General features: G+C 34.9%; 2 protein-coding genes and 1 pseudogene across 3 annotated transcripts; 1 reads left to right on the top strand and 2 right to left on the bottom strand.

Moving 5' to 3' along the window:
* Window positions 1–1259: 1259 nt before the first annotated feature.
* LOC110669289 (elongation factor 1-gamma-like) lies at window positions 1260–11288 on the bottom strand (annotated as a pseudogene).
* Window positions 11289–11364: 76 nt separating this feature from the next.
* On the top strand, window positions 11365–16388 carry LOC110669288 (probable pre-mRNA-splicing factor ATP-dependent RNA helicase DEAH5). Its single transcript, XM_021830871.2, has 2 exons — window positions 11365–14797; window positions 15857–16388. Exons 1-2 carry the CDS (start codon window positions 11622–11624, stop codon window positions 16248–16250), a joined length of 3570 nt encoding a protein of 1189 aa, XP_021686563.1. The 5' UTR covers window positions 11365–11621; the 3' UTR covers window positions 16251–16388.
* A 3848-nt stretch (window positions 16389–20236) lies between these two features.
* On the bottom strand, window positions 20237–25526 carry LOC110669220 (uncharacterized). 2 transcript variants are annotated; one of them, XM_021830750.2, is made up of 7 exons: window positions 25356–25526; window positions 24987–25242; window positions 24714–24846; window positions 23807–23942; window positions 23078–23114; window positions 21737–22013; window positions 20237–21483 (listed from the first exon to the last, which is right to left on the bottom strand). In XM_021830750.2, the coding sequence occupies exons 2-7, from the start codon at window positions 25167–25169 to the stop codon at window positions 21440–21442; spliced, it is 810 nt and encodes a 269-aa protein (XP_021686442.1). In that variant the 5' UTR covers window positions 25170–25242; window positions 25356–25526; the 3' UTR covers window positions 20237–21439. The 2 variants fall into 2 exon arrangements, with proteins under 2 accessions (XP_021686442.1, XP_021686443.1); XM_021830751.2 differs by having other exon boundaries at window positions 20237–21503; window positions 25356–25515.
* Between the last annotated feature and the right edge of the window lie 312 nt (window positions 25527–25838).

Below are 25838 nucleotides of genomic sequence, written 5' to 3'. Positions count from 1 at the left end.
TTTTAAACTATTTTTTAATATTTAAGATAATATTATTTTAAAAAATATTGACAAAAAGCTTATTTTGGCTTTTAAAATATAAGTCAATAGTAACATAAGTCTTTAAATATTTATGAGGTCTAAATAAATCCTTCAAATTTTATGAAATATCAAATAAATTCTTTAAATTTTAAAATAAATGAAATAAAAACCATTTTAAATTTTAAAAAAAATCAAATAAACCTTTCAACTAACTATAATTTGCCTTTAACATAAATTTTGTATATCCAATCTATAATATGTCGTTAGATATTTACTGTATCCTAAAATAGATCGATAAGCTATTCTTATTAAATGGTTTAAAAAGATTTTTTTTTATGAACTCATCATTTTTATTATAATCATCATCACTAACTTGATTATAATACGATGAGATTCTAATTATTCTGTTGAGAATAATTTCTTCTTTACAGAATAATCTTCTTCTTTGTTATTATCACTGTCATTTTCTTCTTTAAAAATAGTAGTTGTGTTTAAAGAGTGATCATAATTACAACTTAAGTAGGTTTATTATAGGGTTTAAATATTTTTAAAATAAAATAAAATAATTGTATGCTATTAATTTTTTATATTAAAATAAATTAAAACAATTAAGGTAAATTAGACATAAATATTTACCTAAAATCGAATTAAAAAATTATACATAAAAATTTTTATATGATAAATTAAATAATTAATTAATTATAAATATTTATAAAAATATTAAACTATTTCTAAAAATAAGATTTCATTTTAAATAAATTGAAAATAAATAAAAATTTAAAATTTTAATTGATTGTAAAATTGAGGAATGATTATGATAAAACTGTTCAATTTAACTAATTTTTAATTTTTTATTTAAATTAACCTAAAAATTTTAATTTAAATTTAATTTAACTCAAAAATCAATTAAAAAATTAAACTTCTTAAATTTGGATTTAAATCAATAAATTTAACCCAAAATTTTATGAGTTAAATTAAGTTAAATTAATTTAATAAAGAAATGATTAAAATAAAATAAATTAAGCTTTTTCAATTAATAACATTTTGCTATTTATATTTTTTTTTATAAGTTTTGAATATATATATATATATATATATAAAAAATCATTTCACAACTGGCCTTTATCCCTTAAATTGTTCTTTTAAAAGAGCATTAAGATTAGATTTCATAGAGCATTAAATCGTTCCATGCAAGAAACGCGACTGCAATATTGTTACCCAAAGCTTTGATACAAAACTTAAAAAGGAAAATGATATAATTGGGCATGATTCAACCAAAAGTACAAGCCTATCTATTCGGTTTTCGAATTCATCAAGTCATCTAACAACAAATCTGCAAAACTACTAAATGAAAAGAGAAAAAACCTATTTGAAACAACAAAATTTAGGAAGAGACCCCTAAACCTTGGTCCTTGACCCAGACAGCCGACAGGATCTTATCACTTGAAGCACTTGGCATCTAATAGATCCTCACCCTCAAAAGGCTCATGGTCTTCAATCATCTGGTTGACCTTTTCCTTTTGCGATTCATCTATAATGTCAACCTTCTTCCACTCATATAGCTCCATGTCATAACATTCATCAATCACAAACTGGGGAATCTCTTGTCCGCGGAAGACCCACAGTCCCTTCACCTTGAAGGGTGGTTGTGAGCCGATCACCAGCATCTTCCCAAAAGCATACTTACGAGCCAAGTCCATCCGCTGCAGGAAACCACTCACTTTGTTCAATGTAACAAACGAGACGGTATTTTCATCATTGTACTCGTAATCACAAAACCAAAGGGAGTAACCCTCAGGATCATACATGTCCCAAAATCGTGCAACAGGTAAGCGAAAACAGATGTTAATCTCTGGCAAGTCTGAAATGGGAAACTAAAATTTCCATTATTAGAAAAATAGATAAAATTATCCTTTATTTCATATTTCAACAGAAACAGTGGTTGTAAAACTCCAGTTACTCCATTTTAATTACGAAGTAATTTTATTAGAAATTCACTTTCTAACCACACTAATATCTAGCAATCTTTTGAAAGAGAGTCCACGTAGGTTTCAACTAAAGTGGCTTACAAAGAAATACATGCCCTCACTAAGTAAACCCTGGCACAGTGAAAGCCAAACTCTCTCTCTCTCTCTCTCTCTCACACACACACACGCGCGTGCTAGCGCGCATGCGCGCGAATTCCACAATGCAGCAAAAAATGGGCCAACAGTGAAAAACAACTTCATGTATTAGCAAATAAATAGATCAGCAGAACTGGTGACTGTAAGCCATGATTTTAGTTCTAAAATTCTCCCGAGGAAAACACCTAACAAGGTGTGATATCAACTAGACTTATGTTAGACCATTCATATTTATAACATCAAGAACATTAGCATCAATGTTTTTAAAATCCAAAATAAAAAAGAAATGATGTTAAAAAAAAAACTTAAAAAACATGATCCTATATTCCTACCAAATAGCAATAATACCTAAAGCAACCGAAGACATCCATCATGGCTTTTGAAAAGGGTTATGAAAGGTGAAAGGCATTCACAAAAGGAGAAAACTAGATGACAAAAAAATGAACCAAGAGATAGGCAGCAGAAACAAAACTCGCAGAATGAAGGAAAGAGGTTGGGTTGGGGTGGGGGGGGGTGGTGGTGGTGTTTAGCTGGACAACTATTCTTAAGATTGAGTGAAGGAAAAAGACGACAAAGGGGAGAAAAGGACTGCTGGAATTGATAAGATTCTATTTTTAAAGGAGAGTGTTATTGAAAGTCAATATGGATTATATATATTCCTAACTAGTGCAAGTAGAGTAATCATAGAAGATTTGCATAGAAATATGCAACCTTCTATTTACAGAAACAGTAAAAAAGTAAAGATGTAGCCCTTTGATTTCTTTCTTTTCTCTTCCCTTTATTTTTCTTCTTTTTATTCTTAAATCTTAACATTGTGAACTTCTTTTCCCAGAGAATAATCAATGACGGTATAGGGATATTAGAGCCCTAATTCTGCATTAGGGTAACAATTTTGTCTCACCTCCCACTCCGAAGATTGCCTTGGCTGCCGATCAGCCTTCATCTGAAATCCGATGACCGGACGAAGAACGTGTAGCTCCCATGCGCAACCCGTTTCTTCTTATTCTGACCACATGTAGTTTCTAGAAGAAGAAATAAAAAACGTAGTTAGTGCTTATACCCCACAAATAGGACTAGATAGTGAGAGTAAACAAAGGTTTTGAGAAGATATGGATGATCTAATGCAAAGCATACCGAATGAAGAGAATGTTTTCATCGGTGGAGATTTGAATGGACATGTAGGAAGTGATAGGCAAGGTTATGAGAATGTTCATGGAGGTTTTCGTTTTGGCAGCTGAAATGAGGAGGGAAAAAGAATCCTAAATTTTGCTATGGCATACCTAATACTAACAAATACCTACTTTATAAAAAAAGTCACATTTAGTGACTTTTAAAAGTGGGCAATATAGAAGCCAAATTGACTTCCTCTTAACCAGGAAGACAAATAGAGCTCTATGCAAGGATTGCAAGGTCATTCCAGGAGAGGCTTTAACAAGTCAACATCGGTTAGTGGTTTTGGATGTCAAGTTTAGGAATAATTCAAGCAAGGTTAGAAGAAATAGTGTAGCTCGAACAAAGTGATGAGAGTTGAAAGGAGTAAAGCAAGTGAAGTTCAAAAATGAGCTTCTCATGGAAGCTAGATGTAGAGGCCAATGACATGTGGATACAGATAGCATCAAAATTAGAGAAGTAGCTAGAAAAATACTTGGAGAGTATAGAGAACATGGACCACCCTCAAAAGAGAGATGGTGGTGGAATGAGAAAGTACAAAAGGCAATGAAGAGAAAGAGAGAATGGTATAAGAAATTACCTAAATGTGATAATAATGAGGCATATGAACAATACAAGATAGCAAAGAAAGAGGCAAAAAAGGCAGTTAGTCAGGCAAGAGCATAGGCCTTTAAAAAGTTATATAAGAAACTTGGAACTAAAGAAGGAGAGAAATATATTTATAGATTAGCAAGGAGGAGAGAAAAGAAATGTCAAAATCTCAATCAAATTAGGTGCATTAAGGATAAAGAAGGAAAAATGTTAGTGAAAGATGAGGACATTAAAGAAAGATGGAGAAATTATTTTGATGATCTCTTTAACAATAGTCAAAATAGTAATAGCATGAATATAGACTGTAGAGCAATAGAAAAGAATCTGAATTATACTAGAAGGATTAGATCTTTAGAAGTAAAAGAGGCACTTAAGAGAATGAAAGTGGGTAAAGCCTGTGGACCTGATGGAATATCAATTGAAGTGTGGAAGTGTTTAGGAGATATGGGAGTGGCATGATTAACTAAATTGTTTAATAAGATTCTAAACTCAAAGAAAATATCTGAGGAATGGAGGAGTATTTTAGTACCTATTTTTAAAAATAAGGGAGACATACAGAGTTGCTCAAACTATAGGAGAATTAAACGCATGAGCCATACTATAAAGTTGTGGGAGAGAGTTGTAGAATATCGACTACGTCATGATACTTCTATCTCTCCCAATCAATTTGACTTTATGCCTGGACGTTTAACTATGGAAGTGATCTTTCTCATTAGAAGCTTGATGGAGAAATATAGAGATGTGAAGAAAGATCTATACATGATTTTTATCGATTTGGAAAAGGCTTATGATAGTGTTCCAAGAGATGTCTTATGGAAAGTGTTAGAACAAAAGAAGGCATCTATTAAGTACATACAAGTGTTGAAAGATATGTATGAAGGAGCAACTACTATTGTGCGTTGTGCGCACAGTGGGATGAGACACGAGATTTTCCTATTTCAATTGGATTATACCAAGGTTCAGCTATAAGCCCTTACTTTTTTACATTAGTTTTAGATGAATTGACGAAACATATACAAGAGAGTATCCCTTGGTGCATGATATTTGCAGATGATATAGTTCTGATAGATGAGATGCGAGAATGAGTCAATAAAAAGCTAGACCTTTGGAGAAGTACTCTAGAGTCAAAGGGTTTTAAGTTAAGTAGAACGAAGACAAAATACATGCATTGCAAGTTCAGTAAATGCCGAACTGGTGATAGGGAAGGAGTTAGTTTGGATGGAGTGGTAATGCCCCAAAGTAATCACTTTAAATATCTTGGCTCAATCCTTCAAGTAGAAGGGGGATGTAAGGAGGATGTTAGTCATAGGATTAAAGCCGAATGGTTGAAGTGAAGAAGTACCACGGGAATTTTATGTGATCGCAAAATTCCCAATAAGTTGAAAACAAAATTTTATCGTACAGCCATACGACTGGTCATGTTATATGGTAGTGAGTGTTAGGCACTGAAGGAGTCGTATGTGTTTAAGATAAAAGTTGCGGAAATGAGAATATTAAGGTGGATGAGTAGTCATACTAGACTAGATAAAGTCCGTAATGAGAGTATTAGAGAAAAGGTAGAAGTGGTGCCAATTGAGGATAAGTTGAGGAAAATGAGATTGAGGTGGTTTGGTCATGTGAAGCGTAGACATACGGAGGCTCCAGTTAGACAAGTAGAGCACATTAGGTTAGAGGATAGAAAGAAAAGAAGGAGTAGACCTAAACTGACTTAAAGAAGAGTAGTACAATATGACCTAGGAGTATTACACATTTTCGAGGCTTTAACCCAAAATCGTTTAGAATGGAGAAAGAGAATCTATATAGCTGACCCCAAATTCTTAGGATAAAGGCTTAGTTGAGTTGAGTTGTGGCACTTAAGGGATTTGGGTTTAGCTTTTGTTCCTTCAGTGTTTGGTAAAATCTTGAGGATGTTTTGAACATTTTGGGTTATTTTGTGCTTATTTCAATTCTATTTCAAGCAATTTTCAGTTTCTGTATTGATTACTATGTTCATTTTGAGCCATTCCTAGCTACTAGGGGTATGCATTATTCAGTAACTGAATAGCCGAACCGATAAAATTCGATTATTTCGATAAGAGTAAGTTCGATTTGGTTTACGATTAATAATAATAAAAAATTTCGGTTTTCAGTTCGGTTGCCTTTAATTTGGTAATGAACTAACCGAAATAATCAAATTTTTATTAATTAATATATTATTTATAATTTTATTAATAATATATTATTTATAATTATTATTTTTATGATTTTATAATAATATTTAACTTAAAATTATTCTCTTAATAATATTAACCATATTTATTATTTTTATAAATAAAAAAGGATTATAAATATATTTTTATTAATATTTATTAATTAATTAATAATATAAAACACATTTTTTCGGTTAATTCAGTTAAAATCAATAACCGAACAAATATTTTCAGTTTTGGTTAATTTCAATCTTATCTCAATTTCAGTTCGGTTCAGTTAATAAATTTAGAGTCGATTAACAATTCACTTCGGTTAACCAAATGCTCACCCTACTAGTTGATTCCCCATTTTGAAACTCCCTTATTGAAGTTTGGCCAGCCATTGTATTGTAGTCATATGAGTTGTTAGATAAAGATTTACCTATTGTTATTTTGTCTTTTTTCCTTACCAGCATTGCCTTTAGAGATGTAACAGTCGGGCTCCAACCACTAGAGGAATTGTCCACTTTGCCCATAAGCCTCACGGTTTTGTCCCACAGGTGGAATGGAGAACTTCCCAGGAGATCACCCATCATAGGATTTCTCTCAAGCGAGCATGTTTAACCCTGGAGTTCTTCCAACTCTTCAGGCCATTCCACAAAAAGGTGCTAGTGATTAGTTCCCCCATTTTATATATCATTACTTTTTGACCCCAAAACCATCTCCGTGCTTTGCCGATGTGGGATTTGCCTAAGGGACCTTTCTCCCCTCCCTTTCGGGACTCAGCATCCTCGCTGAGGTTTGCCCCACCAATGCCCAAGAGGATACACGAGCGGCTCTGATACCAATTGTAACGATCAGGCTCTAACCACTAGAGGAATTATCCGCTTTGGCCATAAGCCTCACGGTTTTGTCCCACAGGTGGAATGGAGAACTTCCCAGGAGGTCACCCATCCTAGGATTTCTCTCAAGCGAGCACGCTTAACCCTTTAGTTCTTCCAACTCTCCAGGCCATTCCACCAAAAGGCGCTTCTAGTGATTAGTTCTCCCATTTTATATATCATTACTTTTTCACCCCAAGACCATCTCCGTGCTTTGCCGATGTAAGATTTGCCTAAAGGACCCCCATTTTATTGTGGGATTTGCCTAAAAGGGTCTTTTAGGCAAAAGCACCTGAGATGGTCTTGGGGTGAAAAAGTAATGATATATAAAATGGGAGAACTAATCACTAGAAGCGCCTTTTGGTGGAATGGCCTGGAGAGTTGGAAGAACTCCAGGGTTAAGCGTGCTCGCTTGAGAGAAATCCTAGGATGGGTGACCTCCTGGGAAGTTCTCCATTCCACCTGTGGTACAAAACCGTGAGGCTTATGGCCAAAGCAGACAATTCCTCTAGTGGTTGGAGCCCGACCGTTGCAATCGTTACAAGAGAGGAAAGTGCAACCCAATGAGTTGGGTTGTGCTGGTGTTTCCTCGTTGGCGTTGCCTTGGAGAGGAAGTGCAACCCTGTGAGTCAATTTGTATTTTGGTGCTTTGTGTAGGTATTTCTGAATCTGTCTTGTGAGTTGTTACGGGGGAGTTATTGGCTTCAATGAAAATCTCATCAAGGGAGAGTATTGAAATTATGAGATTCAATTTTAAAGGGGAGTTTTATGGAAAGTCAATATGAATTTTATATATTTCTAATTAGTAGATTTTATATATTCCTAATTAGTGTAGGATTTATTCCTAAATAGGCAGGATTTATATTCCTAATTAAGTAAAATAATTATAGGAGATTTGTACATAAATATGTAACCTTCTATTTTATAGAAATAATAAAAGTAAAGATGTAGCCCTTCTATCTTAACAAGGACCAAAGGGAGTTGGAACAAAAGTAAGGAAATTGAGAGGAGGAAGAGAATAGACCCTAACCAACAGCAACTTGTTTTTCTTACCCTTATATATATATATATATATATTTGGTGTGTATGAGAACTTGGTAAACTCATACATCAACAAATCAAAGATGCAGAAAAAATATTAGCAAGGTGTAGCAGTAATGAGCCTTGCCTGCATTTTGCAGGTTGAGACGCTAGGGCTAACACCTTCCTCCTCAAACGTGCTTTTAACAACTGTGTAATATTGCATCCCAGGAAAGTGAAAGTTGCAAATTTCCTCAGGTATTTCCATAAAAGATAAAACAAAATTAAAAATGTTACCTTTAATAGCAACCTCTCGGAAGTTGGACTTCGTGTTTGAGTAAAGCCTCTTCCATTTTGGCCTCTTCCTCCTCGCTAGCCACTTCTTTAGGCTTTGTTGGTTCTTTCTTCGTTTCCTTTTTGGCCTCTTTCTTTGGCTCATCCTTTGTCTTTGATTTTGCACGTTCATTTGGCTATGAAAACTTTTTTGCTGACTGCACAGGTGGTACAGATTCTGCTTGCTTCACTTCACCCAATATCTTTCGGAAATTTGGCTGGTTAACCATAGTCCAGAAATATCTCTCAACATGAGGGAATTCAGATGTAAAGCTCTTAGTCAAGATCCAGCTAAATCCCAATGTCAAATTGCACGTCATAATGATATCAGCAAATGTCACAGAATGTCCAACCATGCAAGTGTTGGAAGCAAGATGCATGTTTAAAGCAGTCAGTGCTCTCTTCAATGCAGCAATAGCAGCTCCTCAGCCTTTTTGTAGATTACAAGCAAGTCATAAGTAATGAATCAAATGTACCAGTATTTCAGATATATTCTGACAAAGACATTCATTTTACTCTCGCACAAAAGAAAATAAATAAAAACAAGAAATAACTAACCAGAGGAAGGTATACAGCATATCCAATTCTTGGTACAAACCAGTGCAAAATATTTGCATCGATCTCCAATGTTGCAAAATCAATCCATCTCAATATGAGCCTGCCAAACCAGGTTTATATATGGTTCAAAAGAAGGGGAAAAACATCTACCTTGATAGAACAAGCACACCAAATATTTCTCAAACATAATAACAACAAATTAGAACATCCACAAAAGATATAAAACTACCAACGGCCATAGTCGATTGCACATAAAAACAACCCAAGCATAGATCCAAACTCATTTATTTATGTCAACATATTTGGAACTGACATAGATTACGAAATAATCAATTGCACATATAAAACCAGACAGTATATGCCCCACCGACCTACCCCAAAAAAAAAATAATAATGAAAAAGAAAAGAAGAAAGCACCTCAACCGTACAACCGACTTCAATTCCATGTTCAATAAAGAAAGAAACACTTACATATTCAATTAACGAAGTGCCAAAGAGGGGACTATCAGCTTTCAAGCGAGTAACTGCACCAAGAGAAAGCATTCGATTAAATCCAACTTAAACCTCAATAATAAGGATATAAAAAGGAAATCTTGGTAACCCTCACCATAGCGTGCAATCACATTACTCTCAAATAAAGGACCATCTCGAGTTTCCAGCACAGGAACCTGCAGAGGAGAGAGTTAGGGGAAAGAATCCTTATGGGGCATACCGTACACAACACCATGCAGCACTAAAGAATTTGTAATAGCACGTAGCAAACCTTTCCAATAGGGTTCATCTTAAGAAATTCAGGCGTCTTATTTGATATACCCATCTCAAAATTCTTGACTAATTCCACTTGGACACCGCTATACTCTGCCGCAATGAGCGCTTTGAAAGCATTTTTGTTTGTGTTACCTGCATGCAAGACCTAAAAAGTATGTCGAACAAATGCATTATTCAGGGCTATATGTTTCATATATTCATGTAATCATCTACTCAGTTACACAACAAGTAGAGAATGATTATAATGACCACTGTACTTAAGGGGAAAAAAAAAAAAGAAAGCTTAAATGTGAACCAATATGATAAAGAAAATCTTTTGCTGTATACTGCAAAAGCTCCTCACAAGCTAGGGCATATCAAATTGTTGTTTCCAAAAGACACTCAAACTCAACTAAGTCTTTATCCCAAAAATTTAGGATCGGCTATATGGATTCTCTTTCTCCACTCTAAACGATTTTGGGTTAAATCCTCGGCTATATGTTTGCAAAAGACACTAATGTCTTCAAATGAAGAAACTATTTTTAGGTTAAGAAAAGGTGCAACAAGCTCACAACAGCTATTCTGAGAATTTATTTTAAAAGAAGTTCATATTTGCATGTCAAAGGAAGCATAGCTTTCTAGCAACCATAGATGAAGGCCAAAAAGTGAGGTGGTATGAAAACATTCAGTTTTAAGAAACTTATAATTCAAAGCAGTGGTGGATCTAGAAAAAAAATTTTCTGATGTCAACATATGAAAAAAAATAAATAATAAAATATTGTTAAAAAAATTAACTAAACATAAACCAAGGTCACATGACCTGAAATAGAAAGCTGAACTTGCAATAATAACAACAACAACTAAACCGTAATCCCAAGCTAGTTGTGGTAGGCTATATGGATATTTTTCGCCATTCAACTCTGTTATACCAGTTTATACATTTTCATTTTAGATCTGTGACTGCGGAAAGTAAAAGTAAACAACAATCCATCCAGGTTCCAGCCTAGCCCTAAGGGAATTGGTTCTTTAGTTTCACCAATCTTCATACCTTCAATTTGAAGGGCATTTGGCAGCATAAATTAGAAAGTGTAATTTAATTCTTTTTTTTCTTCCCCTTGATTTTCAATTTTCATGGCAACTATATCGATGATACAAAAGTAAATAGTAAATCGCCTATCAAAAGCAAGATGATGCAAATTTGTACATTCTCATAGTATAATGTATATAAACAGTAAATTAAACAAAATATGAATTCTAGAAGAATAATCTGACTGACTTACCAAAGCCATAGCTTAATGGACGATTGTTTGCTTGAAGAAACAAGATCTGATCAATATATCAGGGCAAGAAAATTAGATGTATGGTATCACCTACCTAAAAGATAAGTTGCATTAATTAATCTTGATCTGCATTTGCAGTAGAAACAAAAATTACCTCAAATAGCCCAGCGCTTGAAGAAGAAAATGACAAGACAAGTGAGCGTGCGTTAAAGATGCCTGCTTTTCTAGAGGTTTAGGGTTTGGGAAGCGAAATACATAGCCGTTAGAAGGGTCAAGATATGCGGGTCTGTACATTTTGTGTTGGATATTCGGAGCACCCAATATCCAGCACCGGCCCATATGTTTTCAACCGGATTTAGGCCCGCTCCATTCCCACCCGTATTGAGACAGGGAAATGAAAATCCGTCCGGGCTGTCCATAGTCAGTATTTATTGGGCGAAACCCGCACCATATAATATTAGGTGGACCGCGTGCTCACGATGTCGATTTCATTGAGCCTTAGGTTTCTTTAGGAATTAGGAGGAAGAAGATGAAGAAGACGGAGAGGGGATTAAAAAAAAGAGGAAAATTTTCAACTGCCGATCGATAGTTATAGTTGCATCTCTAGTACGTAATAAAAAACCCTAACCCTAAACTAGAAACTTTAAACTTTTGGCTTCAAATATCCCAATCTTTTCCCCTTCTTTTTTTGAATCGATCTCCAAGGGTACTAAACCTAGAAATTGAATAATGGCTACCACAACACAAACACGAGACAACGATGGCCTTAAGAAACTGGAATACTTATCACTCGTATCTAAGGTTTGCACGGAGCTCGAAACTCACTTAGGGTTTGGGGACAAAGTATTGGCGGAGTTCATCACCGAATTAGGCCGAAATTGTGAGACAGTAGATGAATTTGATTCCAAGTTGAAGGAAAACGGTGCCGAGATGCCCGATTACTTTGTCCGCACATTACTAACTATCATTCATGCCATCCTTCCGCCCAAGCCCAAGTCTGGTAAGGAATCCAAGAATAAAGACCCCACTTCTCTCTCTGACGCTAAAAATTCCAAATTCAGAGCTCTGGCTATTGCAGACAGTAAGGAGAGAGCCAAGAACCTTGAACGCGAACTCGAAATGGAGGCTAGGGAGAGAAGGAAAGAAGAGGAAAAGGAAGAGGACGATAGGAACAGAGACAGAGACCGGAGGGGTAAGGATAGAGACAGGCATAGGGATAGATCTGATAGAGATGAGAGGCGTAGAGATAGAGATTATGATGTTGGTCATGACAGTAGAGATGGTGATTATAGGAGTAGAGGAAAGCAGAGGGGTAGGCATGACAGGCATAGGAGAAATGGGAGTGAAGAAAATGATTATCATGACAGGGACGGTGGTGAAAGCGAAAGGGATCGGAGGAACGGACCCAATAGTTCCAGTGAGCCTGAATTGTACAAGGTTTATAAGGGCAGGGTGTCGAGAGTGATGGACTCAGGTTGTTTTGTGCAATTGAATGACTTTAGGAGCAAGGAGGGTTTGGTTCATGTTTCACAGATTGCAAATAGGAGGGTTGGTAATGCCAAGGATGTTGTGAAGCGGGACCTGGAGGTTTATGTTAAGGTGATTTCAATTTCCGGACAGAAGTTGAGTCTTTCCATGAGGGATGTTGATCAGAATACAGGTAAGGATCTACTTCGTTTGAAGAGGAGCTCAGATGATGATGATGGTACTTTTAGGACTAATCCTTCGGCATCTAAGGAGGGGCCAGTGACCAGGACAGGGCTTTCTGGGATTAGGATCATGGAGGAGGATGATGCGGTTCCATCGCGTCGGCCATTGAAGAGAATGAGCTCACCGGAGAGATGGGAGGCAAAACAGTTGATTGCTTCTGGAGTTTTAAGTGTCAAAGAGTATCCCATGTATGATGAAGAGCGAGATGGGATGCTTTATCAAGAAGAGGGCGCTGAGGAGGATCTTGAAATTGAGTTGAATGAAGATGAGCCTGCATTTTTGCAAGGCCAGACTAGGTACTCTGTTGATATGTCTCCCGTGAAGATTTTTAAGAATCCAGAAGGATCATTGAGTCGTGCAGCTGCGCTTCAGTCTGCACTTATAAAGGAGAGGAGGGAAGTAAGGGAACAACAGCAGAGGACGATGCTTGATTCAATACCGAAGGATCTTAATCGTCCTTGGGAAGACCCAATGCCTGAGACTGGTGAGAGGCATCTCGCTCAGGAGCTTAGAGGAGTTGGTTTATCTGCTTATGACATGCCTGAGTGGAAGAAGGATGCATTTGGAAAAGCTTTAACATTTGGCCAAAGATCAAAGTTATCCATTCAGGAGCAGAGGCAGAGCTTGCCAATCTATAAATTGAAAAAAGAGCTAATTCAAGCTGTCCATGATAATCAGGTTCTGGTAGTTATTGGTGAGACAGGCTCAGGTAAGACTACCCAGGTGACACAGTATCTTGCCGAGGCAGGTTATACCACGAAGGGTAAGATTGGATGTACTCAGCCTCGTAGGGTGGCTGCAATGTCTGTGGCCAAGAGGGTGGCTGAAGAGTTTGGGTGTCGTTTAGGGGAGGAGGTTGGTTATGCCATTCGTTTTGAGGATTGTACTGGACCAGATACAGTGATCAAGTACATGACAGATGGCATGCTACTTAGGGAGATTCTGATTGATGATAATCTTTCTCAATATTCAGTGGTAATGCTTGATGAAGCTCATGAGAGGACAATCCACACTGATGTCCTTTTTGGGTTACTTAAACAGCTTGTAAAGAGGAGACCTGATCTTCGCTTGATTGTCACATCTGCCACACTAGATGCTGAGAAATTTTCAGGATATTTCTTCAACTGTAACATATTCACAATTCCTGGGAGAACTTTTCCTGTGGAGATATTGTACACCAAACAGCCAGAAAGTGACTATTTAGATGCAGCTTTGATCACTGTGCTACAAATCCACTTGACAGAACCTGAAGGTGACATACTTCTTTTCTTGACTGGTCAGGAGGAGATTGATTTTGCATGCCAATCTCTCTATGAGAGGATGAAAGGTTTGGGAAAAAATGTTCCGGAATTGATTATATTACCTGTTTATAGTGCCCTTCCCAGTGAAATGCAGTCCAGGATTTTTGAACCTGCCCCACCAGGGAAGAGGAAGGTTGTTGTGGCAACCAATATTGCTGAGGCTTCACTGACAATTGATGGGATTTTTTATGTTATTGATCCTGGGTTTGCAAAGCAGAATGTATATAATCCAAAGCAGGGGCTTGATTCTCTGGTTATAACGCCAATTTCACAAGCATCTGCCAAGCAGCGGGCTGGAAGAGCTGGGCGTACTGGGCCTGGAAAGTGTTATCGTCTGTACACTGAAAGTGCATACCGTAATGAGATGTCCCCAACCACAATTCCAGAAATTCAAAGAATAAATCTTGGATTTACTACACTCACAATGAAGGCAATGGGAATTAATGATCTCTTGTCTTTTGATTTTATGGATCCACCTTCACCACAGGCCCTCATATCTGCCATGGAACAGTTATACAGTCTAGGAGCTCTGGATGAAGAGGGCCTTCTGACCAAATTGGGAAGGAAAATGGCTGAATTTCCTCTGGATCCACCATTGTCCAAGATGTTGTTGGCAAGTGTAGATCTTGGGTGCAGTGATGAGATTTTGACTATTATTGCCATGATCCAAACTGGTAACATATTCTACAGGCCTAGGGAAAAACAAGCTCAAGCAGATCAGAAGAGGGCCAAGTTTTTCCAGCCTGAGGGAGACCATTTGACCTTACTCGCTGTATATGAGGCTTGGAAAGCTAAGAACTTTTCAGGGCCTTGGTGTTTTGAGAATTTTGTTCAGTCCAGATCCTTGAGGAGGGCACAGGATGTTAGGAAACAGCTTCTCTCAATCATGGATAAGTATGATTTTCATCTTCTGTTATTTTAACTAATGCCCTTGCCATGATACTCCATTCTCCTTTTATGTGTTCTCTTTATTAACTGTCATATTTATTTTCTTGGACTGTATTCACTGATTAGGAAAAAAGCTAACTGTTGATATGTTCATTTTCTTTTCAACTTTGATCAAATTGATGGCAAGTCCAAAAAAGTCACATAGGTACTATCTCCAGAAAAAATGTGAATGTACATATTTGATATTGTATTTATGCTAGTAGGTGTTTGACCAATATATATATATCATAGCCTTGTCTTTTTCCCCCCCAGTTGTGTGACAACGGTTGTATACTAATTTTTTTAATTTTATTTTCTTATAATTTTCATTTGTGCCTTAGTACAATATTGTGATAATAGATTAATGTGAGTTAACAAATAGGAACTTATTGATTACAGGTTGAGGTGAGGCTTGTTTTGCTGCAAATATTTGTATATGTTGAGCACTCTGAATTACTCTTTGTACCTTAGAGATATATATTGAATGTTTTCAAACTGTGTTGAAGATACTTCCATTCTGATCATTGATCCCAGACCTGTGTTTGTCTTGTCATTTGTTCAAAGGGCAAGTCATATGATGCTTAATGGGGACTCAACTTTCAAGATCAACCTTTTCATTCAACCCATCTACTTTTAGTTGCCAACAATTTCTAGTCTGTGGATGCTATAGAGGATTTGCTGTTTTGTCTTGCAATTGACTCAGTAGCATGGTCGTTTGTATTGTCTGGTTGAAATGATGTTACAGAGGATCTGCTGTTACATCTATCACAATCAAATCAGTAGCATGGGTGTTTATTTTATTTATGTTTTATGGTTGAAGTTTCAAATCTGGCTTTATTTATTTGTTCTATCGATCAGTTACCTTTCCTGCAGATCTTTAGAATAAGGCAATGTTAATTTCTTGCATTAGTGTCTTTTTTTTTTCTTTTTTTTGGTCATTTATAGGTTGATGGGAAGAACACACCACTTTATTATTAATGTGTTTATCAAATTGATTCTAACTCAATTGCTATTGCTGGATTTTAGATACAAATTGGATGTTGTGAGTGCTGGAAAGAATTTCACGAAGATAAGAAAAGCAATTACAGCTGGATTCTTCTTTCATGCTGCTAGAAAGGATCCACAGGAGGGTTATCGGACCCTAGTTGAGAACCAACCTGTTTATATTCACCCGAGCAGTGCTCTTTTTCAGAGACAACCAGACTGGGTCATCTACCATGAACTGGTAATGACTACAAAGGAGTACATGCGCGAGGTGACTGTTATAGATCCCAAATGGCTTGTGGAACTGGCACCGAGGTTCTTTAAGGTGGCAGATCCTACAAAAATGAGCAAGAGGAAACGTCAAGAACGGATCGAGCCACTATATGACAGATACCATGAACCTAATTCATGGCGATTGAGTAAACGGCGAGCGTGATGTGTTTCGAGAGCCATTGTTTTCAACTGGTCCTAATCACAATTTCGTTCTGTCATGCTGTAAATTTTTAACTGTACTTTGTACATATTCTCCTGGATAATTTTATGAAAAGGTGTAGACGCTTTGGAGGTCTGAAAATTTTCCCTGGAGTGATGTGGATGCTTCAGTGATCCTTTGATCTGAATGATGTTTGAATTACGAGCGTTTCTGCCATGCGCCATTTTCAGGTAAAATTATTAGGGGTGAGCCTAGGTCAATTGTAATAAAAAAAAATAATTAAAAAATTAAATCGAATCGGTAATATTTTCTTTTATTCAGTTATTTGATAAATTGAATTAATTTTGATTAAAATTTACTTTTGATTAATAATTTTAAAATAAAGTAAATTAGTTTGGTTTTGGTTAACAATTTTAAGAAGTTTCATTTTTTTCAAATTTAGTTTGGTTTTAGTTAATAATTTTATGAAGTTTTAATTTTTTAATTTGGTTTGGTTTTTCAAGTTCATGCTCTAATCTCTCTCTATCCATTCCTCTCCCTGCCAAATCTTCCACAAAACCAACAACCACCAAAGACATAGTCACTCTTCTTTTACGGTTAAAATAAATTATCTGAATAAATATCATTTATTTTAAATCACATAATTGAGTTAAAATAAAATTATTTATTTCAAATCATATAATTGAAAATATTGCTTAAAAATACATTGAAATCGCAAAAATTTGCAATATCTCTATATACTTGCAACACACTTTCTTTATATGGTATTGACATCTTAAGCGCATATAATAAACTTTGACAGTTTGAGAGCAATGTTGACACTTTAAGCTCTATGATGACTCTATTAGCCCAAGATGGTTATATGCATGTGCAAAGTTTTCTCCAAAAGCAAGCACTTGATATACACCCCAAAGATTATGTATATATAAAGTGCTATGCTAAAAACATTTTAAATATGTTATATTGAAATGTAAATCACTTATCGTCAATGTGCTATATATTCGGTGCAAAGAAGAGTTATTCTTCGATAACACTCTGATGATTAAATTAGTGAGAGTTGAAAAAGGTAATAAATAGCAAAAAGAATAAGAGGGTTGAGAATGTGTGTTCAAATGTTTTATCTTGGGCTAATAAAGCTTTATATACTAACTGGTACATCAATAATGGAGAGCTTGATGCTATCAAATGATATATGCTAAATAGTAGTATTCAATTTGAATGCGTGAGATACAAAATTTGCTTATTGTGTTAGTTATTTGTTATCATTGTAGCAATAATTAAACTATTAATATGGTGACATTGACCGTACTTCACAGTACTCTATTGTGTAGCTCATTAATGCGCTTATATAATTATGTCACTTTTTGATTTTCCATTCAATCTTTCTTCGAGAGCCACCTTAGGGATCGAACTCAATAGCATTCGGATGATTTTTCTGAATGGTCTAATGTCCGATCGGTAGAATGGGTCAGATAACCTCCCTATTAGTTCATTAAGGATCATTATTCTCGTATACTAGCATGATTTTCCGTAAACATAAAAATAATAATTACTATAAGTCAATGTGTCGTCAATATATTGGGTGAATATTTTTATGCATATTATATTTATTTAAATTATTTGAAAAAAATGGTAGGTAATTATTTTTTTAGACTTACTAATAAATAATTATTATTTTATGAAATCCACACATATATATTATACTACATTAAATCACGATTTTAACATACAAATTCTCCATTTCCTGTGTGGTTTCTTGTTTGGGCTAACCATATCGGGTTGCTTTCTGGTTTATTGGATCAGATTGGGCTGAGTTATGAAAACAAAATTTTCAAACCTTTTACTTACAATAATTTTATGAATAAATTTAAATATGTTGGATTTAAAATTGTTATTGAGAAAGAAAGTATTAAAAAATAATTTAAAATTAAATTTAATAAATTTTAATCATAAAAATATTAAAATAATAAAATAATTTTTTTAAATTACTTTTTTTAATAGCATATAAAATGATATTTTTATTCAAAAAAATAATTTTGACTCCCTAAATGCAGTGTCAAATAAGCACGTTATCTATTAAATTCAGCACGTACCAACTATGAGAAAAACATGAAAATAAATAAATGAATAATTCTCTATACTTTTGGTTGAGAGTTAAATAAATTTAAACATAAGTTTTAGATTAAATAAGTCTCGATAGATTTTAATTAAGGTCAAATAAATTTTTACTTAATAAAATATTTTTTTTTATTAATAACATTTAATCTTAAAATTATTATTAAAAATGGAGAAAATAATATTTTTATTATTAAAAATAATATTTTATTAGGTGACTACTTATTTGAGTTTCATTAGAAAATAGAAGAATTTATTAAGTTTAAAATTTGATTTTAAATTTATTTAGCCTAAAAATACAATTACTTATTTGTTTTTCTTTCTAAAAACATGTCCAGCAACGACAGAGATATATATATATATATATATATATATATATATATATATATATATATATATATATGCGTGGACTATTTTAACTTTTTATATATGCATATCCAATCAGAGAAGTCCTAGATTTGATCATTTTCCTTAGCAATTATAAATATATTGGCAGGGTATAAGCATACACTTTTTGGTGGTTGCCATATTGGCATAGATCATCAGGGAAATTCTTCAGCAACCAGAATGCAATTAACCTTGCTCATGAACATGCTTCCGACATTAGCTCAATCAAGCCCAAGTCTCAAAATCAATTTAAAGGGAGCCTTTTTAATGGCAGCATTCAACACGAGACAAATTCATCACCTAAAAAGTGGAAAGCCCTCTCTAAAGCAAACCCAATGATTTTTCGCAATTTAATAAAGGTGGATGTCATTAGATATTTGTTTTCTTTTTTAAATTAAAGAATGACTAAAGTGTAATCAGAGTAATGATATTTTTTGATCTTTTAAGATGAAGAAAATAAAAGGTATTAATTTGAGTATTTACATTTATTCATTTTAAGTTATTATATTTATGAGTTGTTTAAAAAAGTGTTATATCTCGTTGTATCCCATCATATTATTATTTAACTGATTAAATTTTAATTAAATAAAAATAAAAGTGTTTATAACGCATGAAGAGGGTTATTTATATTTTTTCAAAAGAAAATATACTTGATAAAATTCTCTGATAAACAAATAATTAATATTATTTTTAGTTTTGTAATAGAGGTAATTAAACTTGTTACATACAATTTATTAATTATTTCCCTAGAGATTTCCATGCATGTGTGAGCTTTGTGCTACAGAGTTTAGGATTGGATAACTTCTCTCATCTCAGGAGTAGCCATTATTATTATTATTATTATTATTATTATTATTATTATTAATGGTTTGAAATCCGAGCACGCAAGAGTATAGAAGATGAACATCTAACATTCTTCGGCATAACTCGAACTTCCCCTCTAATAGTTAAAAATTAAAATTTTATTTTTAATTAATGTTTAATATCATTTTGGTTAAGTTAATGAAAGCCTTAATTAAATTTACAGTTGATTTACAGAAATTCGTGTGCAGAAACTCATTTGCTCGTTCTAAGATTTACCCCAAATATAACATATGGTTTGGGTATCTGAGGGGAAGGATTTGACATTTTTCAAGCTATTAGAAATTAGAATTGCCAATTTTAGGACATTCCCATATGGTCTTTGACTTGGAGGCAAACTCCAGGGTGCTGGTGGACTCCATCTCCTGTCCCATTAAGCCTAGCCTGTTTATGTTTTAATCATAGCTTTGCAGAAACAAGATATGGTTTCAGGATTTGAAGATGCTCTGCACTTGGTCAACCCAAATACATAAAAGCTTACAACTCGAGTTGAATAGTTGTGGTGCAGATTGTCCTCCATTTGAAAAGCAATATATAGTTGTTTTATACATGCCAAGAAATTAAGAGAAGATTATCATGACAAAATTTGTGAACAATAATTTTGCTTGTCTAGGATGGACAAAGCATTGGCGGAAAAGTAAGCATTGCAGTCTCAAATTAAAAGCATAGAAGTGAGTAGCATATATCCATTCTCAACCACCGTGGTTAGAGAATGAATCTTGTCCTAATTAATTAAGTAGCATCCTAATTACAATACAAACCATATATAGGGCTTATACATATAAAGAGTATCTTGATCCATCTCCAGGTAAAAGTTCCACAGAGAGGGGGAGAGACAGAGACAGAGGGAGAGAGGATAACCTAAGTCCTAACCATGGTTGGTGAGTTAGAGGAGAAGAACTCAAGGGAATCAAAATATCTCCCTAGAGTTGCATGCATGTGCTGTGAGCTCCACATCCATTTATGGAGTTCTCGGCGTGATGTTGAAACAGGGTAAAATCTAGATGCAAAAAAAAAAAAACAAACACTAACCCTCCTATTCTTTACTAAAAGAGGCTAAAACTCCCAAAGTTTAGCCACAATGAATTTACAGGAAATGTAAAAAAGTACAAATAATAATTAAAAGAACAGTTAATGAGATTTTCTTCCCTTACCCAAGGGAAGGTTGTTGGTTAAAACACATTAAGATTTTAAAAGTAAAGTTGGTAACAAAAAAAATATGAAATAACATGATTGCGTGGTCCTAGCTAGCTCTAAAATCCTAAGACTAGCTAAGATGTCAATGCACAAAAACTGAGGGCATCCATGCCCTGGCCATGATTTTGCTAAAATAAAACTGCCTCTTCATCTAGAGGTGATCATCTATTAATTGTTGGAGGGATTAGGCACTAAAAAGCTGGTATTGAAAACAAAGGGCTTGCTATATTTGTGTTGCTGAATATACATTTTTGCAAACCATTTTCCAGTGGATTAGCCTTCCCTAGGCTAGCATTTACAAAATGGTTATTTTCTTGGTTAGCCATTTCCAGGGCTAACAATAGAAAAAAAAAATGTTTCCACTCAAAGCTAATCCTATAGCTTGAGTTGGAGAATACATACACATGATAGATTTGGTTCTCTTCAGGGAACCTTTCTTTCAAACGTATATGCAAGGGAAAAATTGAGATGCATGACTCCAGTTTTTGGAGTGACTAGTGCTGTAACCCCTATGGGGGGTTTGAGTTAATAGAAAGGCAAAGAGAGAACCATGGTTAGGCCAAAGGTGAGACCTCAAAAAAGCAGATGAGGAAGCATAGAAGTGGGGCCAGGTGGCTAGAATGCGATAGTCTCTAGCGATGAGGAATTGGCGGGGCACGAAGAGCCATGGTCACGCCTGTGGCACAGCAAAGCACACTGTCAAAGATATTAGTACTCCTTCCAATAGATAACTTGTCTTTATGCTGCTTAAGGTATGCATGCAGATGAAGTGATCAGTAATAAAGCCCAATAAATATAGAAGATAAATAACTTGTTAATTCTAAAAATTTTTGTATTTAGTTCTCATTATATATCATCACGCATTATTTCGATGGACACCAAATCAAAGCACAAATATAGGAGAATATGTCATGTTAAAGAGTAAATACCTGATTGCAAAGCTGCAGTTGGTGCAAGAGACATGGGTGCACCATAGTGCTGGGGGTACGCTCCAGTTGAATTAATGGCTGAATACTGAAACAGATGGTGAGGATACTGAACACCATAGCTTTGCCCTGAAGTGTAGCCAGCAGCTCCTCCTCCACTTCCCTCTCCAAATTGGAGATAAGGATAAAACGCAGTTGCCGCACCTGTCATCATCCCTCCAGGCCCAGTTCCGTACATAGAATACTGGGCAGTTGCCCCTCCATATATACTGTAGTAGCTCTGAACACATTTCAAAAAAGTTAATTATTTCAGAAAACATAATTATGCCTTTCGTACATATATTTCAGTACTGAATGCATTGGCTGATTTGCTTCACATGTAACATGCAACTGGGTAACTGAATTTAGGTGTATCATTTTATTTTTGAATTTTTACATATGGACAACAGCTTATAGTCAATCCCAGCCTTCACTGATTTGTCCGTTTTCTTAGCTCTCACAGTTCCTTGAGAATTTTAGAAGGCTGTGAGATTTATTGAGTGAGATAACATATCACAGAGATGGTGCCCGTTGTTCCATATTCTCAAATCGACAAACAAGTAAAAGAATACCGCCAGCTGTGAATTCACTTTTTACCACTTGGCATTCTTTAGTTTATCGTGAGAAAAAAAAAATTAACAATATTTTTTAAAATTAAAAAGCTTACTTAAATTTAATTATTATGAATTTAAAATAAATAATATGAGTTTCAATTATTATATACACTTCTCATCATATATATTATATTTTGAATTAATAAGTAGCAAATATTGAAATCAAAGGCACACGTATTATATTGTACATTATTGACCGTGCAAATATTTCAAAGATGCTGCTCATGGATCCCTGCTGGCAATAGCTAAACAAACACTTAAAGTACCATTCACTGTGTATATAATAATATTTGCATTGGATGCGAAAATTAAGATGAACCATTCAATGAATACTTGCTTGTTAAAAGGAGAATAGTGTAAAAATAATGAATGTCTCGCCAGGCTTGGCCTACCAATTACCAATCATGACAACGTATAAAAACACCATACTTAATAATATTTCCCGCTAATTAATAATGATGATGATGTAAGGAAAAATGTATATCTGTGGAGGAAAAGAAAAGAAAAGAAATGAAATGAAATAGTGGTTCTAAAATATTAATAAAATCATTTTTGCTCATAAAAAATGAAATAGTGGAAATAATAGTAATGAAAAGTGAAAAAGACTTTGTCTGCTAAAAAGTATGCTCGAAAACGCATCCTAGGAAATAATGTGAAAAAAGAGAAAAGTAAAAGCGAAATTTGTACAAACCGCCGGGTAAGTGTAGTCTGGCGAGTATGGAGAGTACCTGAAATGTTGTTTAAAGAAAAGAAAATATAAAAGAGAAAAGTCAGCATTTACAGTCAGAAGACTCTCCCAAAAGAAGGAGAAGAAGAAGCATTTAACGAGAGAGAATATATATATATACAAATGGGCTTGTGGCATTCACTCGATCAATCTTCATTTATATTAAAGATGGATGGCATATATATATGAAATGCATATATAAAGCGAAATGCATTACATGATATAACAATATTGCATATGGATCAATGGATGAGGAAATGCTAATTGAGGGCTTGTGAGAAGAGAGAGAGTGCATTACTGTATAAGGTGATGGCCACGGGCTTATGTCTAGCACATTCTTTGTAGGTCCAAATGTGCAATGTGCATGTTATCATGTTTAATGTGATGCATGTCTTTGCCGGGAAGAGAGAGAACGAGAGTATTCACAAGGAAAAAGCAAGAAAAGGAATGAGCATGTGCACAGTGAGTCTATGATGATGGAAAGGAATAAATAAGCGAATCGTTCTCATTTCTCTTAACCACTGAGAGAGAGAGAGAGAGAGAGAGAGAGAGAGATGCATAATTACTGGATGAGAGTGCTTGACAACCCTAGTTTTATGGGTTGGATGTGCATGAGTTGGCAATGCACGTGCATGCAGCATCCCGTGATATAAACGAGAGAGAGAGAGAGAGAGAGAGAACAAAAAAGCATACCCATAAACATTATAAGGTATCCCTTGCTGGATGGCATAATGAGGGAAGGATGCTGCTGAAGGAAAAGTTGTTCCCACCCCACCTCCAAACCCAGTCTGAAAAGAGCTCATTACCCTAAAGTTCCTACCTGCTCCTCCTGCAACGTTTTGTTATCACAAAATTTCATTTATTTTTGTAGCCAAAAATCACCTAACATAATAAAACTTACCCCTAAGGTCTGAACATGCAAGGTTCAGAATTAATGAAGACAGTTTTAAGTATGCATCATTTCTATATTATAGATGAAACCGTTCTTAAACAATAATAATGAACTAAAGTAATAATAATTAAAAAAAAACTAAAATAATAATAAAAAATAAGGTATTTCCTTAACAGGCAATGCGTGGAGAAGACCTTCCATTCTCTCTCCCACTTATATACTTTAATTTATATCGTGGATCTAGTCCAAACAAGAAAGAATAGAACTTTCCCTGCTGGGAAGAATATTCATTCTGCATTTTGATTCGACTCTGTGAAATGCATTGGTTAATTCAAAAAGGAATATTTTTGGACCCAATGAATTTTTACAGTTAAAAAAACACAAAATAAATATAAAAACCACTAAGGTAATTCAACTTCTAATATATATATATATATATATATATATGAAAAAAAAAACTTGGCATTTAGACATAAATCGATCCATAAACGGTAAGGCTTGCCTAATGAATCAAAGAACAAGAAATGCATGAGATATAGCATCTCCTACACGATGAAGGATAAAATGAAAGGCATTGTAAATTAACATTTTCGGATCTGAAATAAATGATAATCCTCCACATGTATATCCAGTTTAAATCCGATCCAAATGTATGACATTATATATATATATTAACAGGAAAAATAATAAAACAAGGAAAAAAAATACCATGCTTTGGAGTAGAAGGTTTGGATCTCTGAACTCCCAAAGATGCAAGGTTGCAATTAGCCCTTCTCCCATCTATCACAGGAGCAGCATCAACACAGGCCCTCATAGCTGCTTCCGGATCCCGAAAAGTTACCTAAAATATTCACGAAAACAGCACATTTTCCAAATTAACTAAAAAAAATTCTTAATTTTCATGCTGCATATATTTCAAAACTTTAGCTTCAAGATCTAGGGATAAAATCATAAGAAAAAAAGAAAGAAAACAAAACATACAAATCCGTATCCCTTGGATCTGCCGGTGGCCTTATCGGTGATGACAACAGCCTCCAAGATCTCACCAAACTGCTCAAAGTACTTCTTCATGGTCTCTTTTTGTGTCTCCCAAGCCAAGCCCCCAACAAACACCTTGGTGTATGTAGTGTCACCAAACTGCCCGGCCAAATTCGCTGGAGTCATCTTAATTTTCTTCTTCTCGGGATCTCTTATTAATTATCAACCTCAAACCAAAGACCAAATCCAAAGTCAGCAGCTACAAAAAAAACTTATATGTCAGATGATGAGACCTATATATATGTGGCACAATATAGACAAGTTATAGATAGATAGATCTAAGACAGAAATGAGAAAGAGAAAGAGAAAGACCCGCTAAATTTAGACTTTAGAGGGATCTTCTCTTAGATTTAGAGATGGTGTTGTTGCTGAGCTGAGACAATTAGGTCAGAGAGAGTGAAATTTGGGAGGGAAGGGAAAGCAAAAGCTAGAAAAAGAAGAAAGCCCCTCTCATAATACGGACATGAATTATATACACAGCAGCCCCCACCTCTTTCCCTTATGCTCACTCTCTTTATTTGGCGTCTTTGCCAATCTTATGTCATTACTTTCGAGGTGTTTCCGCACGCTCTGTCGCGAGTGTGGGTATGGCACTTGTGCTATTATTATGCCCGTCATAGCTGTACCTTGCATTATTTTATGAGAGATATTGTAATGACTAATTACACTCCCTGTTTTCCCATTATTACAAATTTGCCGCTTGCAAAGAGCTAAAGCCCCAAATGGCAGAAACGGGACGGAGAAATTTTTTTGAAACGGAGGGATAAGAGAATAAAATCACGCGGGAGGTCAAAG

The sequence above is a fragment of the Hevea brasiliensis genome, chromosome 2 (genome assembly GCF_030052815.1).
Source record: "Hevea brasiliensis isolate MT/VB/25A 57/8 chromosome 2, ASM3005281v1, whole genome shotgun sequence".
In the NCBI taxonomy this organism is placed as follows: domain Eukaryota; kingdom Viridiplantae; phylum Streptophyta; class Magnoliopsida; order Malpighiales; family Euphorbiaceae; genus Hevea; species Hevea brasiliensis.
Note: the sequence above shows the minus strand (reverse complement) of the source record. Positions and strands in the feature narration are given on the sequence as shown.

Bases quoted from the DNA above. Each gene is read 5' to 3' on its own strand.
- LOC110669288 (XM_021830871.2), top strand. From the start codon at position 11,622: ATGGCTACCACAACACAAACACGAGACAACGATGGCCTTAAGAAACTG. The intron at 14,798-15,856 runs GTATGATTTTCA...GCTGGATTTTAG, and splicing joins CTTCTCTCAATCATGGATAA to ATACAAATTGGATGTTGTGA.
- LOC110669220 (XM_021830750.2), bottom strand. From the start codon at position 25,169: ATGACTCCAGCGAATTTGGCCGGGCAGTTTGGTGACACTACATACACC. The intron at 23,115-23,806 runs GTATGCTTTTTT...ACAACATTTCAG, and splicing joins ATACCTTATAATGTTTATGG to GTACTCTCCATACTCGCCAG. The intron at 21,484-21,736 runs GTATTTACTCTT...GCTGTGCCACAG, and splicing joins AACTGCAGCTTTGCAATCAG to GCGTGACCATGGCTCTTCGT.